Genomic DNA, 19957 nt, shown 5'->3' with positions numbered 1-19957 from the left:
TGAACCTATTACCTTGACATGTTATAGCAAGTTCTCTCCTATTTTCTTTATAAATCAATTTCATAAACGACAAATGGTGCACCCATGCGCCAGGTGCACTGTAGAAATTGCCAATCAAATTAGCCCATTACTCATCAAATTTAAATTTAATATTTGTCATTTAACATGCTCTGATATATTCATAATAGATTTAAATACAATATGACGTGGCTTCTATTGATCTAAAGTAGGCCCCACTTAAGGTGACGCAACAACCAAAATATTCTCCTTGTCGATGCTCCATTTCCTGAGTCTCCCCACTTCTTCTCCGTCAGCAATCAGAGCCCAAAATCCCAAATTCTGAAACTCAAACAAACGATTTCATTGATTTCTTTCTAGTCCCATGGCCTTCACCAACTCGGCTCTCTTTGCTTCTTCTCTCACTCTCCATCTATCAAAAATTTCCGATTCCGAATTTGCCCTTCCGCCTCACCTCTCTCCATATGAGCCTTCCAAGCTCCTCCCATTTCCTACCATATGCTCTCAACATGCTGACACTTTCTCCAGAAAAATGTATGAGTGCTCTCTCCTAATATATTTTTCATTTGGGTTTTCTTTTCTGTTTTGTTTGGTTGCTAAGAATATGGTGGATTAAAAAGCTGCCGATCTCTCGTTTATGTGTTTGTGATTTACGGTTCTGGATTCAACAATATTTGACATTTTCCTCTTCTTTTTATTATTCTTCATGTAAATATTTTATTCATTCATTGTTGTTTTGTTTGGTTGCTGAGCAAATTGTGGCAACTAATGGAAATGGACCATCCATTTGATCGCAGAGAGAATTAAAAGAAAGTTTGAAGTCAACTAGATACTGATTTAATTTTCATTTTAGGTGTATAATTTAAATTTCATTCTGATTTTGATTAATTTTCCGTAAAATATTATGCAGGAACACTGTGTGTGCGTCTACCAATGGTCTGAATGCAGTTGGGTCAACCTCGTTGGTCAGTTACATTGCATGCTTAATACAAACATAATATCATGGTTATGGTATTGAATTCCATATTTATGTTGGATTCTGCTGGTGTTGTACTCTCTAGAATTTTCTAAAACAGTCATATTATTTTTGACGATTTCTTTGAAAAATGAAATAAGTTGTGATCAATTTCTTTGAAAGGACAACATACATTGGAGTCTAGTGGAGATGCCTGTATGTTGAAAAACTTTAATCTTTTGCAGCAGACTTTGAAGTTGCAGAATTGAGACTATATCCTAGTAGTTGGGTTTTTAATCTTGTTGAGCTATACGGGGTGGGTTATTATGTAGTCTTGTTTCTTCAACGCATATATAAGTGAGCATATGATCATCTCACTATGAGTTGAATGTTTTGTTCTGCTCTCTCCTTTTTTCTTCTCTCTTCTCGTGCTACCACTGAAATCCTAACATGGTTCAGAGCCATAATCAAAACAATCAAATCATTTCTAAGCAGCCCACTTTTTGTCCTATGTTCTCACATTAGAAGATTGAAATGTTGTATGCCGAAGATTGGATTGTTATATACGCGTGACAGTAACTAGGCCCTGTAACACCTTTGAAGTTGGAGTTGTTTTTCCTGATGCTAATTGGACTCATGATTCTTGTATTGACCATCGATATTTCGGTTACATGGAAAAGAAAGACACAAAGTGCCTGACTAAATCAGGTGCCGGACCTGAGTATAGATTTATGTATCTGTAATGATTTGGGTGAAGACACTTTGTTGCAGAAATGGGTATTCTATCTTGAAAACCTATCAGAATGCTTTGTGACAATCAAGGAGCTATACATATTGCCTCTACTCCAGTTGTCCATAAGAGAACTAAGCATATAGAAGTAGATTTCCATTCCTTAAGAGATTAGGGATGAATTGGGGGTTATGCTTACTAAAGCCCTGAGGGTAAAGGGGAATCCTTTGAGTTATGCAACAAGTTGGGGATGATAAATATATATGATTCTGTTTTATATGACTCAATATATCTTTGTATTTGACTATAGTATCCAAAAAGGGTTGAACATTCATTTCCATTCTCAGTTTTCTCTCTTCTCATTCTACTACCGAAACCCTGACCAACTCTAGTATTTATCTTTGTTTTTTGTCATGGACCATGGGTAGAACTTGCTCTTGTAAAGTGATCCTGCAATGAAAGGTACCGAAGAGCTCCAATACTGCCCCAAAATATTATATCTTTAGCAATGTGGAAAAGTTAAGTAATAAGAAAATCTACCACACTTTTGTGCCCTCCATTCCCATTGGTTCACTCTAGCAGTATTAGCCTGGTAATGCGAAGGTAGCTTTCATTTTTTATTCACCTATCACCTACTGTATTATTATTCTAGCGCACAGGTCACTTGTTTGGAAAGACATCTCAGGTCGATGCCCTTGGAGTGGCTGGGACTCTAATGTTGTGATGAGGGGTTCAAAGTGATACCCTTGGAAAGATATCTTGATGTAGAACAGCCCGTAGGTATTAGAGTAAACACTTAAGCAATAGAACAAAGAAGAAATAAGACATTGGGGAGAAGAATTAGAGATCGAAGAGATAAAGGGAAAGGGAAGGAATCAGGGAGTGTAAAGTAAGGAAATTTATCATTAATCAAGTTTGCCTTAAAAGATTACAAACTGCTCTATTTATAGAGGCAAAACCCTTTTTAGCCTAGGAAAAGGAAAAGTGAACTTTAAGAAATAGGAAAGCAAATTAACTAATAAGCGATCCTTCAACAACAAGGAATCCTTAACTGAATTAGGAAAACTGATAATAGGCAAACTAATCCAAATAGAATTAGGAAAACTAATAATATGCATTCTGCATCATTCTCCCCCACCGAGAAAGAACTCGACACCGGCGAGTAAACCAAGATTAAGGACGATGACGACGTTGGTAAGTATGGATGATAGAAGGATGGGATGCAGCCAAATCAAGATCATGAAGAGCATTCTGATAACTGTGCAGAAGAGTGGAATCCAACTGATGAAATTCAGCTTCTGTAATCCAAGTATCCTCAGTAGCAGGCCTTTCAACCCAACAAACCAGATAACGGGTAGAACCTCCAGCAGACGAGGCCACAACTTCATTATCCAAGACGTAAGTAATCTGATCTGTAGTGGCAGAACCAGTAGAAGGAATACGTGGCACTGGAGGAGGAATGGAACCCTGAACAACATCCATAGAAATAGGTGGAGACTCTTTTTTCTGTGGACTCGGTGTGGGGAATGAGGGAAAAGGTGAGGTTTTGGGAAGAGAGATGGGTAGGGGAAACATAATTTTGTTATCTTTTGCTTTACTTATACATGTTATCAAGATCTCATAATTCGTCCATCGCTTGTTTGTGTTTAGATCCCTCTTCTTTTCCTTTATCTTTCTAGATTTTAAAGAAATTTTTATGGATGAGAAGTGGGGGAGTTAACTGAGTTCTATTCTAGAGATGTTGTGTTTGGTCCCATAAAGGCATCATAGGAGAATTTGGGAGTTGGGTTCTCAAGATCTGTTTCTTGGTCCCTCCCATGCAATTTGGAAGGCCAAAGTACCAGAAAGGGTATGGGTTTTAGCTTGGATTATTGCTCATGGGAAGGTGAATACCTGTGACTTGTCCCAGTGGGGGAAACCCATAGTTATTTTCCTCTTCAATGGTGTGTAATGTGCAAGAGTGATGCCAAATGTTTGAACCTCTACTACTTCATTTTCCAGTTGTATATTCTTTGTGAATTAGACTGCTTAGGGAGACGAGATTGAGTTGGGCAATCCCACGTTCGCGTGATACATTATTATTACAATTTACAAGACTCTTTTGGAGGAAGAAAGGGTATCATGCTGGGAAGATGTGATGTGTTAGCATTATTTTGGGTTGTGTGGATCATTGAATTATTTAGGGAATTAGGAGGGAGGATGTTGATCATTTGTGGGACATTTGAATTTGGAAATCTTTGTGGGCTTCTGTTTCTTGGGAATTTAAGGATTGGTATATTGGTGTCTTCTGATTGAAGAGATGTTATTATGAATTAACCCATTTTTTTCATGGATTTTTGTTTGATGTGGTTTAGAATGGTGATATCAGAGAATACCTGTCCCCTGTGATATATATTTCAATTCTATTCTATGAAAATTTACTTCTTATAAATAAAAGAAAAAGCTTAGGTCACTCCTTTCGCGGATTCTAGTGCAGGCAGATGTTGAAATTGGTTGGCAAGGTGACAGTCTACAAATATCTTTCTTGTTTTTTCCCTTGCAAGAGCTCTCCTTGGCTTCCAGTTTCCCCTTGCAAGAGCTCTCTCTCTCTCTCTCTCTCTCTCTCTCTCTCTCTCTCTCTCTCTCCCCCTGTTCTTCAGTCAGGAATTCAGGGTTGGTCATGTCTATGGCCAGTGAGCTTTGTTTTGATAGCAGATCAGCTTTGTCAATGGACATTGAGTAACTCCTTGAATTGAAAAAGAAAGTAGTTTACTCCTTTTGGAAGTCCACAAGACAAATTTACTTTTGTTAGTTTTACTTTGTATGATTACAACCAAAGACACATTTAAAAATGTTGAAGTTTTGCTGTCTACAATATGATATTTTAATGTCCCTTACTCTTAGTCAGTAAGATATTACCTGAATAATATATCTCATATTCTCATTCACACCTGTAGTGAAATTCTTGTAGACTTTTCCTTTAAGGTTATTTGATTTCGTTCTTTTCCTCCAATTATATTTGTATGTTACCCTTTCTGTTTTTTGGGTGGGAAATTAACAAAATTTTACAACTTATTGGTATGGTACAGTAATGAGTTGAACTTTTGCTAATTTATTCCTTCTTCTTGTTCTCTGAACTTTTGGGGATGTAAATTGCTTGAATAAACTTCCAGACTGAAGTTTGATAATCTGCAAGAGTGTGACCAGATTGTATAATTTGTCATAAAATTGATGGGCATTGTAAACTGCAGAAGTCTGATCAAGATGGTGATTACGTTCCGATGCCAGTTGTTATGATCGATCAAGATTCAGATTCTGATGCAACTACTGTGCAACTCAGCTTTGGTGATCGCCTTGGAGCTCTCATTGATACGGTGAAGTGGATGTGGGAACTTTGTAAATTCTCTGTTTTAGGATAAAATCCATTGCGAGTCTCTAGTTCTTTACATTGGAATTCAATTTTGAGTGTGAAGAAATGTAGGAAGAGGTGTTTTAAAGCAGATTTGCTTAAGCCAAAATCTTGAAGACACCAGTTATTTTCAAATAGGACTGCTTTTTTTGGTTAGAATCCCACAATGTAGTTTGTTAAAGCTTTTTGAGTCCATGAAAGTCACTCTGTTGAAGTCAACTGAAGTTGTTTGGAATAATCAGAAACACTTGAATCCACCAGCAAATGTGCTGCATGTAGTCAGTGTAATAATCAGATCAGTTTTAAGTGAAAGTGGCTCTATGTGGTCTAGTTCTGACGCCCTGAGCATTAGTTTCCAAAGATTTAAAAATTAGAAAAAAAAAAAAAAAGTTAAGGAAGCTTATGATTGTTTGCTTACTTTTGTTTGAATGACAGATCAATGCATTGAAAGATTTGGGATTGGATGTGGTAAAGGGAACTGTTACCACTGAGGGACCAGTCAAACAAACAAAATTTTATATAACGTGGTTGTGAGTACCTTTTTAATTTTGTTTTTCATCATATTTCACTTTTACATATGCTTATGGAGAGTTAATCTCATATATGGTTCTGAAAGGAAGTTTGCCAGTTTTGTGGTTCTGGTGGAGATTCTTGAACAGTATAGGTCTAAGTGCCTAATATAGCTCTTTATATGCCAATTAAATTATCACCATTTAATAGTTAAAGCTTTTAGGGAATAGTGGTAAGCCCATACACTGTATTGCAGTATCAGGGCAGGAGATCTGGAGTTCAAATCCTTGCAACTGCAACCTCCTAATACAAGTTTAATTGCTTCAATTCAGTTGCAGAGCCATCAAGTTTCGGTCATCGTACATACCACATAGGGTATCGACAATAATGCTCTGGGATTTGCACCACCTCTCTTTTTTAGCAAAATTTGAGTAGAAATAAGGTTTATTAGTTCATCCTGTTTGTGGGTAAATTTGTACATCAGGGGTGATCATATCAACCTGTGTCTCTAGTAACATTCTGTCCATAGAGGGCCCCTAATTAAGTTGTAATAATACTCATTGCTATGAGTAAGCCAATATGGCTACAAAATGAAATGCAAAAAGAAAATAATTCAAGCCAATTTGGATACTGTGACATTTTTTTTTTCGTGTTTATTGTAAGCAGAACTGCTCAGGGTGTTTATTATTACTTCTAAAACACTTGTACACCTGTGTTTTCAAAATTTTGAATGTGCTTCATTTCCGTCAGTACTAGTGTGGAATTGTCAATTTCAATTGTTGTACCATCTATAAGCCAATGCTCTCATATGTTGTACTGCAAGTTTTTAGCATTTACAGATTGATTTTGGTAATGATAGAGACACTGGGCGCAAAGTTGAAGATCCTGATATGTTAGAGAGAATTCGACTTACCATCATCAACAATCTTTTGAAGTATCATCCAGTAAGAATGCTGATTACACTCACTTATTATCTTTGAAGTTTTATCATATTTCTACATTTCTTACAATGATTCATTGATTTCATTAACGATAGCAGTTTCTGCTTGAATTCCTTCTAGGAATCTAGTCAGCTACTAGCAATGGGTGAAGCATTTGGAATAAAAGGTCCAGAGAAGAAGGTGATGTTGTTAAACCTTATAGCCTTACAATCATAACCTCTTCATCCCTATGTCTGGTTTATTGTTCTTATCTGATCTTCTCTGCTGTGGACATCACTGTTTGAACTTAAACTCTTAGCACCGAACAGCTTATGTTGGAGTCATGTTCTAATGAAACACAATTATAGGATCTGGTCACTCTTGCCCTTTTCTCTGATGATTGTACCAGCATTATAAACATTATGTTTCCATAGCCTTTGTATTATCAGGTCCAATTAAAGGTTTTGGAAGCTGCAGATCACACGGATAGATCTCCATGTTCTGTTGTAGTCAGTTTGCCATCAGAATTGCTTTTCTTCAATGACTTCTTATGTTTCTTTAAAGCTCAATAAAATTAATAAATGTATCTTCTTACTTGGGTTTGCAATGCTTGGGCTTCAATTTTGTGGAAAGTCATTTGCATAATGTCAATATGTTTCCTTGATGGTTTATGGTTTTAAAGTTTACTTAGATTCTGAATTTGTAGCATACTTGAATGTTAAAATGTGAAGTTAAAAGGTAAGGGTAGCTGCTGCTCGTTTGTGTTTAATAGCGTGTCACCACACAGATGGATCTCCATGCTTTGTTGTAGTCAGTTTGCCATAAGATTTGCTTTTGGTCAATGGTTTCATGTGGTTCTTTAAAGCTCAAGAAAATTATTTGTTTTATGGTTCTATATTTTTTTCAAGAGGAATCTTATTATAGTTAGTTTTATTTCATTGTGAATCAAATATGATTTCATTGCTGAAACACTTAGTTTATACATGATTGTTTGTGCTTTGTTTTGACAACTTGTTTGTGATATTACAGCTTGATGTTGATATAGCAACTCATATACATGTGAAGGAAGATGGGCCTAAGAGGAGGTTTGGAACATATAATTGAAACTAGCATTTAGCATTACAATTTCATTAGTTATTATGGTATTTCAATTCCTGTATTCTCCTTCACATCACATTGATTTTGGAAACAAAAATCTCCTCTAAGCTTTCTTCACACTGGTTTCTGTTTGATTTATCATTTAACTGTGCATTATATTCTCCATATCACCAGCTTGCTTTACATTGAGACAGCAGATCGACCTGGGTTGCTAGTAGAAATCATCAAAATCATTGCTGATGTTAATATCGATGTGGAATCAGCTGAGATTGATACAGAAGTATGGCCTCAACCCAATTGCTTTCTCTCTCCCTCTTTCCTTGCATTTTCCTGTGATTAACTTTCTTTCTGTCTTATAGGGCTTGGTAGCCAAAGATACATTTCATGTCAGCTACAGAGGGGCAGCGTTAAACAATTCCTTGTCTCAGGTAATTGATTTTGGTTCTGTGCTGTCAAGCCAAATTATTGACCATTAGATAGCCAATATTTGTTGGCGGGAGCTGCTGCTTATGTGAAAATCGGGTTATGTAGTGTAAGAACCTCTGCACTATCTTTGTTAACAATTTCTTTGAATTTGCAGGTGTTAGTGAACTGTCTACGTTACTACATCCGGAGGCCAGAAACGGATATAGATAGTTACTAATACAGCTGGAGGAACTGCTTGGACTACTTTTAGTTGTAAATCAAATTGTACCAAACAGTCAGCTCAAAGTGACTCGTCGATCAGCGAGTTTTCAAGATTTTGAGTTCATGTTCCTGCAGCATGGGATTTTTTCTGGATGAGTTTCCAGGGATTCTCATGTCTAGTACCTGAAAATTAGCAGTGAAATATGAATAATTGTAATCAAAATCCGTGTTGGATGAAAAATATTCCCCAGCATTTGTTGACTGTGCCTATAATTTTTTACATACTAGAGGGGAAATTTGGAGATTTGGAACTCAATTCACCTGTTTTAAGAACATTTGAACAATTTTTCTATACATGTAAGGTCATGTAAACTTATGAATACGTGTTTACGCTCCCCCTCTCTAGCACGCTCAATGCCTTGTTGGGTTGTGTTCAAACAGTTGAACATGAATTTCAGTTTTTTGTTTTGCTATTTTCATTTCTTGATTTTCAAAGAGACAAGAACACAATTAACTGCCAAACACATGCAAATGTTAATTTCATTATAATTTCCAAAATTCAACCTTTGTCAAACCCAAGTCATATGAATGCAAATTTCCCAAGTCTTAAACAACATAATTGGGTGCTAATTATGTCCCCTACTTCATTAAAAAAAAAAATCATAAACTTAATCATAAAGGCATTTTAGTCCAAATTTGAGATTAAACTCACTTAATTTCAATATTTTCACATCAAATCAAATTCATAAAACACCCAATAAAGTCACGCAACTTATAAAATTTTTCACAAAAATAATAAAACCAAGTATTATTTTTGAGGTTATTACATAATTAGATTGTAATATGTTTTAAGAAATAATTTTTAAAAATAATAAGTATTTAAAATTTTTTTTTTTAAGGAATGGTATGAATAAATATGCAAATATTTGGTGATGTGTTCAAGAAAAGCATGATTATATTTGGTGGTACGATTATGTTTCATGATATGATTATATTTTGTGAGGTGATATGTTGTTCATCTTATATATATATATATATATATATAATATAATTGTTGAATTAACAATTGACACAAATTAATGTGCTACTAATCCAATTATAAACTAGGAATGAGTAAAGAAAAGTAAATGAAATGAAACAAATTATATATGTGATTTAAGTGATATAATCTTAAACCTAAACTCTTATTTATACATAATTATATATGTATGCAGGCCTAACAGGCCGGGCCGGGCCATCTCAAAGCCCATAACGGGTTAGGCCGGACTTTTTTTTGATGGGCCGGGCGGGCCTCCATATGGCCCATGAGTCCGAGGGCCAAATGATGATGCCTATCCCAAACCACCATATTATCCACCCTTCAGCACCTAAAAAGTGATACTACTTTTTCCTTCTTCTGACCCAACAAATTATAATGTAAATTTCTCAGGCACACGACAAGGTGCTATAGGGGTTCGAACCTAAGACCACTGGTCTGAAGGTTAAGGCCCTTTTCCACTGAGTTAGACACTGCTTGTATTAAAAAATATATATTATAATGTCCAAAGTTCAACCTTTAAAGACAAATCCAAGACGTATGAATGCAATTTTCCCAAATCTTAAAACAACATACTTAGATGCTAATTATGTCCCAAACCACCATATGGTCCACCCCATAACACCTAGAAAGTGATGCCAGTTTTTCCTTCTTCTAAAGTGAAAATACAGGAGGCACAAAAAATGCATGTTCTTGAAGAGTAGCAGTTAAAGATCAAGATAGAGGAATAAGAAATTATAAACAATTGGGTGGTTGCTGAGAGTGGCAGCTAGGACAGTTTATTTGTGCTTAAGCTAAGACTAGGCTTTAGCAATAATGAGAGCCATAAGCACAGTCAAGCCCCACTATAACCAATTATCCACCAGAAACAGGCAAAAAGACAAAAAAAGCAAAACACATGCTTGTGGATGTGGTCATTTCCTGGCTAACTAATCCTCAATTTCACTTTATTCCCAAGCAAGGTATACTGTAAAGTACAGCACCCTCTATTATTTTAGCAACAATGGTTTGTTTTCTTCTCTAGTAAATAGCCTTGAAAGTTGAGCAGTTTTGTTTGATTCCACAATTCACATCAGAGTGGTTGTATGTCTGAAATTTGAAATAGGTCCATTACATTTTGTCTGATACTACTATAGTTTAATTTCCTTGCATCCAATTATTTGAAACACCATTTCTCCTCCTGCATTCTTGATTTTATAACAAGGATGTGCAGAACCATTTTGTACAAAATGGTTGTTCTTTTTTTCATCCTCCTCAACAGCTATGTCACTCGGGCTTCTGATCCGGATCCGGTTCAGGACTTCTGCATAGCCAACACAGAATCTGCAAGCCGTGCCAAGCAATGCAAGAACTCATCCCTTGTAACAGTAGAAGATTTTGTATATGCTGGCATTAAGGTTCCTGGAAAATTTGGTCCAACAGGGCTCTCTGCAGTTTCAGTGAACTCAAATGTCTTCCCAGGATTAAACACACTTGGCGTGTCACTTGTCCGAGCTGATTTTGAAGTTGGAGGTGTAAATGTGCCACATTTCCATCCAAGGGCCACTGAGATTGCATTTGTGCTTGAAGGAACGATTTATTCGGGTTTCGTTGATACAAATAACAAGGTTTTTGCTAAAGTGATTAAGAAGGGTGAGGTGATGGTGTTTCCAAGGGGTCTCGTGCACTTTCAAATGAATGTTGGTGATACTCCAGCAACTATATTGGGGAGTTTTGACAGCCAAAATCCTGGATCGCAGAGAATTCCAGCTGCAATTTTCGGATCTGGGATTAAAGAAAAGCTCTTGGAGAAGGCTTTTGGAATGAGTTCTAAGGAAATTTCCAAGTTGAAAAAGAAGCTTGGTCCCCATTGATTCAGCTAGAAGGGTGCTTACTTTTTACCTTGTTTTATTAATTTGTATGTTTGCATATTTTATGAGCAAATTAGATTGCTGAAATATATAAGTCTAAATAATGTATATTTACAGGCCAAATTTCTTAGCCATTGAACTGCAACGTGTATCCTAATCAGTAGGATAAATTTTGCTGGTGAGGAGATGGTGGGCAGAGTGCAATGCAAAAAAGTCTTCTTTGGCATCAGTTTTCTTTACTGTATCCAGAAATTGCCTCTACTTACCTGCTAAATCCTTCCAATATTGGTTTTATTCTTTTTTATTTGCAAACGAACAGAGGGAAGAAAAATAAAAAAAAGAATTTTACTTGCTTCTAAATCCATAATCAACATGCTGTTACGAAATTTTTTAAGTTCTAGCCATTTTTCCTTATATTTAGATAATAAAAAAAGGAAATAAAAAAAGAGAGGTACATTTTGATTTAAAATACTCAATGAAAATTTGAACAACTTGATCATAACATTAAATTCAAACAGTCTGCCTGTTCTTGATTTTTGGATGGTTTTTCAATTTTTCCTAATTTCCATACCTGGGAGTATGCAATCAGCATCTAAAATGCACAAAGCTGAGTAGCATTGTAAAAGTTCACTGCTCAAACAAGCTTCATTGTATTTCCTATTGCTGTGCTAATTAGTGAATGCTCCAGTGTTGTCAGAAAATGAGGTTTCATTTCAGCTTATCTTTGTCCATTTTCTTGAGCTTCTACCTTCTGTGGTATTATCTCTTACAGCAAAGACAATGGACAGAAGTGCTAACTATTACCAGACATCATCATTCAAGAAGGTCATGCATTCATGGCTAAGAATGAAGATCATGCCTTTTGCTTTTTCTAAAAACTGTGGTTCCTCAACCTTTATAATTATAGCTGCATGCTTACCTGCCCCAAGGAGTCATATTTTGAATGCTGAAGCTAAAAAAAGATTTATAGCATCTTCTCTGATAAGTAATTTAAGAAGCAAAGACTGCAACGTGAGACACATAGATGAGTGCAAAGAGACTTTGCTACCTCACATAATATCACCATCTCACATTGTTGCAGCAGAACATCACCACACAGCATCATGACTTATCATTACAAACTTCAATATGGAAGGAAAAAAAAAATAAATAAAGAGTTACTCTGACGAACTTTACCTAGAAGTTCATATTAAAGTCATACTCAGAGCAAGGCACTCAGAATCTCATTCCAACTATCAGGCACCCCAGGTAGGCACCAGTGGCTGCAGTCAGAGGAAAAGTCCCTCGGGTGCTGCCTCTCTTCCTGGCCCATTGCCCTTCTGTACACAGAAGGGTGCCCGTCTCTTCGAAAAGCTGACATTGTAGTTATGTCCTGAAGATATACTGGAAATCTCATCTTTCTCAATACACCTTGCAATACTAGCAATGGTTCAGGAACATGTTGGTGACTGAAATAAGCTAGAGGCTGCTGCTGATTATAGCATCTCCAACCATTCTCTCTGCTCAACAGAAAGAAAAACATTGAAGTATAGAGAAATGGTCAGAGTTAGAATTTCATAATGCATTAGAGATTGTATCTTACCTGTTATGCCTAGGTGACATGCTTCGAAAAATTACTCGGGTTTTACGAGGGTCTAGGTTTAAATCAACCCATTTAGCCCATGTACTGAGTCCTTTTTGGTATGCGACCATTGGGTTCATATTTGTATAGAGAGAGTGTCCCTCCATGTAATAATCCCACCTGAAAGTAGTTAGAATAACTCTCAATTATGATCACAAGGACATCCACAATACTACCACTTCTGGAAACAAAGGAAATGATGAAAGGTCAATGTGAATTTTCTCTTACGAACTCGATTGATCAGAATGAGTCCACCAGTGAGCAGAATCAAACACAAGAACATCAACTCCTCTCCAATACTGTGCATTCTCTTCTATCAAGTCCAAATGCAAAATTCTCTTCTTTTCAGCTCCTTTGTTCAATTCTACTAGGAGTGGAGCCCATGAAAACTCAATTGATGTCTCAAAGTCCTGTATATGAGAACATTTACTACTGATGTCAATGTAAGAACAGGGATCGAATTTAATCCTGGATTAAAAAATAAAATCATACCATTGCATGGAATGCCATGGAAGGACCATTGTAGGTCACTCGCTTTCGACCAGTTGGAACAACTCCTTGTACCAAGCAGACTAGAGACTCCCACTGATTCCTCATTATAGAATCACCCACCAGCATTATCCTTTTCCTTCTCATTTTTCCAAGAAATTTCAATGCATCAAACCTGTATATCAAAAAAACAAAGAAATAACTCCCAAAACCTTTTCATAGCATCCATTTCACAGAAGGTTCATATCTTGTAATGTAAAATGAACAGCTCTAGCATATACGTGGATTGGGCAAGTTGGTTAAGACAATGTGGCGGCTCCTTGTAGCCGATTAGAGTAGTTTAAATGATCACTTTGTCAAAAAAAGAAAAAAGAAAAAATGTAACAGCTCCAAGTTTAAATTGAGGAGTACCTAGGAATGGAGCAGCTGTTTGGCTTCCACCTCCACTTTTCGTAGTCAGAATCCGGCCTTCCATTTTTCTGACAAGTCACTGCAGTGCTCAGATATGGACAACCAGATGTTGAATTATAAGTCTGTAGCTGATTAGTATTAGTGTAATAAGATGAACTTTATGTGTGTATTCACTTGAGCATATCTGCCAAGTGTGAGGTCAAAATAGTCATATGTGGTGACTTTAGTTTTTGGTCAGATGGATGGCTGAGATCCATTCTTACATACAGACAAAATGTATACAAAACGTCTTGCACACAGATTTTGTGTGTAAGCAGAGTATTTTTCAAAAATTGATTCGACTCTTCTATTCTTCTCTCTTACGAAACCATTCTCAAAACCCAGCAAGAATAACAGAAACTCTAACATGGCCTCAGAGCCAGGTTCGATCATCTGAGCTTGGGCGTAAATCTGTGAGCCCATTGAGCTGAGTTGAAGCTCGGTGGAAGCTGCCAAAGACCCATTATCATCTGAGAAGAGGAATCGACCCGTTCAGACCAACGATGTCTGGATCTGGAGGCTCCGAAGTGAGAACTCCAATTTTCTCCGGTGAGAACTACGAGTTCTGGAGAATCAAGATGATGACGATTTTCAAATCACATGGGTTGTGGAATTTGGTAGAGAAGGGATTTAAAACTTCCGATTCAGAGAAGAAGAAGGCTGAAGAATCATCAGAGGATGACGTTGATGGAAAAATGGCTGCTGTGTTAATGCAAGACGCAAAGGCTTTGGGAATCATTCAGAATGCAGTCTCGGATCAAATCTTCCCTCGAATCGCCAATGCTGAGTCATCGAAGATGGCATGGGATTTGTTGTACGGAGAATATCACGGTGGTGATCAGGTACGATCTGTGAAATTGCAAAATCTGAGACGCGAATTTGAATATAGTAGAATGCGAGATGATGAAACCTTGTCTGGGTATCTTACTAGGCTAAATGACTTGATAAATCAGATGAAAACGTTTGGTGAAATTTTGCCTAATGCAAGACTTGTGCAGAAAGTTCTGATTAGCCTTAGTAAACCATATGATCCTATCTGTCTTGTAATTGAGAATACAAAGAATATAGAGACTGTTGAATTACAGGAGATCCTTGCTATTCTTAAAAGCCAGGAACAACGTTTTGATATGCATACTGTTGATGCTGCTGATAAGGCATTTGCCTCCTTCTCTGTGAGCTCAAAAGGACAACAAAACAGGGGAAATTCTCAGTCCAGTGGTCAGAAGTCTCAGAAGAATTGGAATCCTAAGGGGAAACCATGGGAGTCAAAAGGAAAGCCAAATCAGAACAGCTCTGCATCATATAACAGTTTCAATTCGTCACAGCCAGCAAATCAAGAAGCTGTAAAGCCTCAATGCAAAGTGTGCTCAAAATACCATTTTGGAGAATGCAGATACAAAGGCAAGCCAAAGTGCTACAATTGTGAAAGATTTGGTCATTTGGCTAGAGAATGTACTGCAGCTAAAACAGTGCAAAAGGCAAACAGTGCTAGTCAATTGGAGATGACAGGGAATTTATTTTATGCAAATAGCACAGTCACAGGACCAAGGGTGAATGGAGAATGGTACATTGATAGTGGTTGTAGCAACCACATGACAGGGAATGTAGAATTACTTGTTGATGTAAGAACCAACATAGCTGGCAAAGTTCAAATGCCGACTGGAGATCTTGTGAATGTAGCTGGAATGGGCTCATTGGTGATTGATACAAATAAGGGCAGAAAGTATGTTAGAGAAGTAATGTATCTGCCTGGTTTAAAAGAAAATTTGCTAAGTGTAGGTCAAATGGATGAGCATGGATATTTTTTGGTGTTTGGTGGTGGAATGTGCAGTGTGTATGATGGTCCATCACTGGAAAGCTTGGTTATGAAAGTGAAGAAGAAAGTGAATAGATGCTATCCATTGGTTTTATTATCTGAGAATCAAGTGGTTTTAAAAGCTAGTGTCACCCACTCTACTGAGACTTGGCACAGGAGACTTGGACACTTACACTTTGGTGGTCTCAAACAATTGAGAGACAAGGAAATGGTGCATGGGTTGCCTCAGCTTGAAGACTACAGTGGAGTATGCGAAGGCTGCCAATTTGGAAAACAACATAGAGAAGAATTTCCAAGAAATCAAGCGCAAAGAGCAACTGCTCCACTTGAACTGGTTCACGTTGATTTGTGTGGACCTATGAGGAATGATTCAATTGCTGGAAATAAGTATTTCATGCTGTTGATAGATGATTTCTCTAGAATGATTTGGGTTTATTTTCTGAGATATAAATCTGATGCATTCAATTGTTTTAGGAAATTCAAAGCTATGACAGAGTTACAAAGTGGATTCAAGATTAAGTGTCTGCGAAGTGATAGAGGAGGGGAGTTCAAGTCATCTGAATTTGATTTATTCTGTGAAAAAGAAGGGATACAAAGGCAATTCACTCTTGCATATACTCCACAACAAAATGGAGTAGTGGAGAGGAAGAACAGAACGGTGATTGAGATGGCTAAATCCATGTTGCATGAGAAGAAAATGCCATATTTTCTCTGGGCAGAGGCAGTGCATACGTCAGTGTACATTCTAAATAGGTGTCCCACAAAGGCCTTGAACAACATTACACCTTTTCAAGCTTATTCTGGAAGAAAACCAGGAATAGCACATCTGAAAGTATTTGGCTCACTATGCTATGTTCATATTCCAGTTGAACGCAGACATAAGCTTGAGCCTAAAAGCTTCAAGGGAGTATTTGTGGGTTATGCAACTTGTGAAAAGGGGTATAGGGTATTTGATCCACTATCCAAGAAACTATTCTTGTCAAGAGACATTGTATTTGATGAAGAAGCTGCCTGGAATTGGGAAGAGAACTCAGAGTCAATATCCCCCAGTGCTGGAAGTTTTATTCATGGTGACATAAGTACAGGAAGCAGTGATAGAATGGTGTTGTCTCCTACATCATCTACATTATCTCCACCTAGGAGAGTTCTTAGTATTGAAGACTCTGATGTTCAATTCAAGTCACCTATCTCGGGTGAATCTGCAAGCATGTCACATTTAAGTGAAGGGCATAATCAAGCATTTGATCATACACCTTTGAAGTGGCGGAATTTGAATGAAGTGTTAGCTCAATGCAATCTGTGCATTATGGATCCAGAGAAGTATGAGGATGCCAAACAAGACAAGTCTTGGTTAAAAGCTATGGAGGATGAGCTGGTTATGATTGAAAAAAAATGGCACATGGACACTTGTTGACAGACCATCTGAAAAACCTGTTATAGGGGTTAAATGGGTCTACAAAACCAAGTTAAATCTTGATGGCACAGTGTTGAAGAATAAAGCAAGGTTGGTTGCGAAGGGATATGCACAAAAGCCTGGTTTGGACTACAATGAGACTTATGCACCGGTTGCTAGGTTGGATACCATTAGAACTTTAATAGCCTTGGCTGCACAAAAGAGCTGGAAACTATATCAGCTAGATGTGAAATCGGCTTTCTTGAATGGAGTTCTACAAGAAGAGGTTTATGTTGCGCAGCCGGAAGGTTTTGTAGTCAAAGGCAAGGAGGAAAAGGTGTACAAGCTTCATAAGGCTCTCTATGGCCTAAAACAAGCTCCGAGGGCTTGGTATGGAGAGATTGACAATTATTTCACACAGTGTGGTTTCAAGAAGAGCTTGAGTGAACCAACTCTGTACATAAAAGCAAGGGGAGAAGATATCTTGATTGTTTCTATCTATGTGGACGATATAGTCTACACTGGCAGTTGCAAATCAATGCTGGAAGAGTTCAAGGAAGACATGAAAATGAAGTATGAGATGACAGACTTGGGACTCCTTCACCACTTCCTCGGAATGGGAGTGATTCAAACTAACTCTAGCATCTTCATTCATCAGAAGAAGTATGCAAGTTCTTTACTGAGTAAGTTTGGATTAAATGAAGCAAAGACTGTCACAACTCCTCTTGTAGCTACTGAGAAGTTATCTAAAAATGATGGAAGTGGATCTGCAAGTGAGGAAAAGTATAGAAGCATTGTGGGAAGTCTTCTATATCTCACTGCTACAAGGCCGGATATAATGTATGCAGCAAGTTTATTGGCAAGATTCATGCATTGCTCTACCAATAAACACTATGGAACTGCAAAAAGAGTACTCAGATACATCAAGGGAACTCTGGATTATGGTCTGGAGTATGTGAAGGGAAGGAAAGCTTGTTTAATCGGCTTCTGTGACAGCGATTGGGGTGGCTCATTGGAGGACAGCAAGAGTACATCAGGATATGCATTCTCATTTGGAAGTGGGGTGTTTTCTTGGGCTTCGGTCAAGCAAAACTGTGTTGCACTTTCAACGGCAGAAGCTGAATATATAAGCGCATCAGAAGCCACAACTCAAGCAATATGGCTGAGGTTCGTTTTGGAAGATTTTGGAGAAATTCAAACTGAAGCTACTCCTCTTCACTGTGATAACACTTCTGCCATTGCTATTACAAAGAATTCTGTGTTCCATCAAAAGACCAAGCACATTGACAGAAGGTATCATTTTATTAAGGATGCATTGCAGGAAGGAACCATCGATTTGGTGTATTGTCCCACTAAAGAGCAGGTAGCAGATATCTTCACAAAACCTTTGGCTAAGGATCGCTTCAACTATCTCAAGAGTATGCTAGGAGTGAAATCAGCTCAAGACTTAAAGGGGAGTGTTGAATTATAAGTCTGTAGCTGATTAGTATTAGTGTAATAAGATGAACTTTATGTGTGTATTCACTTGAGCATATCTGCCAAGTGTGAGGTCAAAATAGTCATATGTGGTGACTTTAGTTTTTGGTCAGATGGATGGCTGAGATCCATTCTTACATACAGACAAAATGTATACAAAACGTCTTGCACACAGATTTTGTGTGTAAGCAGAGTATTTTTCAAAAAATTGATTCGACTCTTCTATTCTTCTCTCTTACGAAACCATTCTCAAAACCCAGCAAGAATAACAGAAACTCTAACACCAGAGTCATAGAGAGGATACGATTGATCGTAAACCCACTTGCCAACCGAAAAATCACATCTGCTCCTTGAATTTTGTTGACTCTGAACCATGTTAACTTCATCATCTTCATCATTAAGCCAAGAGTCATCCTCCAGCTCAAAATCTGATGACTTCCCAAGAGAGAAGCACAGAAAGACAATGAAGATGCTAAAGAGGAAGATGAGTTGAAGCTTTGTTTTTGTCATTTGAAGACAAAGGAGAGAGCTGAATTGGAGTAGTGAAATTAAGGGTCCCAAAGAAGAAGCATTTTGTAAGCTGCAATGGCCTTATGATGAAATTGTTGTGTCAAGGCATGACTTGCGGTGTGGTGGACCATATGCATGCAATGTTCTTTCTACTCATTGCCATTAATGTTTCTTTTTCTTTTTCACTGTTGTGGAGAGGTTGGGGGTGGTGGAAAGTGGAAACAAGGGATAAAAAGTGAGAAATTTGATCACCGTGACTCACGGATGTGTAGGCCATGCACATCATTGGTAATGTTTTTCAAACGTCAAAAAGGTTAAAGAGATCTTTAGACCAGTTAATTGTCTGAAAATTAAGGAGAGTTGGACAAATTAATTAACAGAAAATGATGTATGTTCTTTTGCTAAATACTCTAGCTGTTGTTAGAATGCTATATTAGGTATCAATTATACAGTTGGGAAAAAAATATAGAAAGTTGAAACTGGTCTAAACACTGGTTTGGTTCCGCTTTTTGGGAAAAATATGGTTGAGACATCTAGTGCATAATCCAAGAGGTTTTCACAATTTGAATCAATATGGTCACGATGACTATAATTCAAAATATAATGACGACGGCAATGTTTGTTGGCCAAACTATGACTATTATTCTGAATAATAATAACAACAACAACAACAACAACAACAACAATAATAGATATGGCTACAAGAAATTTGTTTTAATATGATGTAAATAATTATTCAAGTAGCAAAAATAACCAACCATAAGCCGAATTTTGGCTATGAATATGAGCAAAATTTAAGCAAAAATGATGTTCTACTTGAGATATGCAAAGCCTTTTTAAAGTGTAAACTCCGTGTTTTGCTAGTGTATGTGTTGAGTCTTACATTGGCAAAATGTTGGTCAATATGCACTTCATAAGAGCATCCATAACAGGTTCTCTAAATCACCTTTTTAGACAAATTTTAGAGAGGAATTAGAAAAATACAACTTCAACCATGTTCCTTATTCATCTCCTAAAATAAGGAGACCTCTAAGAGCTCCTAAATCTAAGGAGAGAAAAAGCACTCCTAG

At 37.2% G+C, this 19957-nt stretch overlaps 3 protein-coding genes across 4 annotated transcripts; 2 read left to right on the top strand and 1 right to left on the bottom strand.

Annotated features, from left to right (window-relative positions):
- Window positions 1-256: 256 nt before the first annotated feature.
- On the top strand, window positions 257-8719 carry LOC117618687 (ACT domain-containing protein ACR12). Of its 2 annotated transcripts, XM_034348367.1 has the most exons (10): window positions 257-552; window positions 929-983; window positions 4934-5056; window positions 5527-5621; window positions 6461-6545; window positions 6663-6722; window positions 7551-7606; window positions 7794-7899; window positions 7979-8047; window positions 8200-8719. In XM_034348367.1, exons 1-10 carry the CDS (start codon window positions 383-385, stop codon window positions 8260-8262), a joined length of 882 nt encoding a protein of 293 aa, XP_034204258.1. In that variant the 5' UTR covers window positions 257-382; the 3' UTR covers window positions 8263-8719. The 2 variants fall into 2 exon arrangements, with proteins under 2 accessions (XP_034204258.1, XP_034204259.1); XM_034348368.1 differs by lacking the exon at window positions 5527-5621 and having other exon boundaries at window positions 305-552; window positions 4934-5067.
- A 1584-nt stretch (window positions 8720-10303) lies between these two features.
- LOC117617713 (germin-like protein subfamily 3 member 2) lies at window positions 10304-11415 on the top strand. Its single transcript, XM_034347207.1, has one exon. The coding sequence runs from the start codon at window positions 10488-10490 to the stop codon at window positions 11133-11135; it is 648 nt and encodes a 215-aa protein (XP_034203098.1). The 5' UTR covers window positions 10304-10487; the 3' UTR covers window positions 11136-11415.
- Window positions 11416-12085: 670 nt separating this feature from the next.
- Window positions 12086-18950, bottom strand: LOC117617712 (protein trichome birefringence-like 36). The gene is made up of 6 exons (XM_034347206.1): window positions 18666-18950; window positions 13654-13760; window positions 13246-13417; window positions 12982-13163; window positions 12715-12873; window positions 12086-12631 (listed from the first exon to the last, which is right to left on the bottom strand). Exons 1-6 carry the CDS (start codon window positions 18885-18887, stop codon window positions 12334-12336), a joined length of 1140 nt encoding a protein of 379 aa, XP_034203097.1. The 5' UTR covers window positions 18888-18950; the 3' UTR covers window positions 12086-12333.
- Between the last annotated feature and the right edge of the window lie 1007 nt (window positions 18951-19957).

Source organism: Prunus dulcis, chromosome 2 (assembly GCF_902201215.1).
Source record: "Prunus dulcis chromosome 2, ALMONDv2, whole genome shotgun sequence".
Taxonomy (NCBI): Eukaryota; Viridiplantae; Streptophyta; class Magnoliopsida; order Rosales; family Rosaceae; genus Prunus; species Prunus dulcis.
This window is presented reverse-complemented; position numbering and strand designations above follow the sequence as displayed.

What these genes read in the sequence shown, in the direction of transcription:
- LOC117618687 (XM_034348367.1), top strand. Translation starts at nt 383, where the DNA reads ATGGCCTTCACCAACTCGGCTCTCTTTGCTTCTTCTCTCACTCTCCAT. An exon ending in GAAGATGGGCCTAAGAGGAG is followed by an intron (nt 7,607 to 7,793) that starts GTTTGGAACATA and finishes CCATATCACCAG; the next exon opens with CTTGCTTTACATTGAGACAG. An exon ending in TAAACAATTCCTTGTCTCAG is followed by an intron (nt 8,048 to 8,199) that starts GTAATTGATTTT and finishes TTGAATTTGCAG; the next exon opens with GTGTTAGTGAACTGTCTACG.
- LOC117617713 (XM_034347207.1), top strand. Translation starts at nt 10,488, where the DNA reads ATGTGCAGAACCATTTTGTACAAAATGGTTGTTCTTTTTTTCATCCTC.
- LOC117617712 (XM_034347206.1), bottom strand. Translation starts at nt 18,887, where the DNA reads ATGACAAAAACAAAGCTTCAACTCATCTTCCTCTTTAGCATCTTCATT. An exon ending in AACAGCTGCTCCATTCCTAG is followed by an intron (nt 13,418 to 13,653) that starts GTACTCCTCAAT and finishes TTTGATATACAG; the next exon opens with GTTTGATGCATTGAAATTTC. An exon ending in CCATGGCATTCCATGCAATG is followed by an intron (nt 13,164 to 13,245) that starts GTATGATTTTAT and finishes TCTCATATACAG; the next exon opens with GACTTTGAGACATCAATTGA.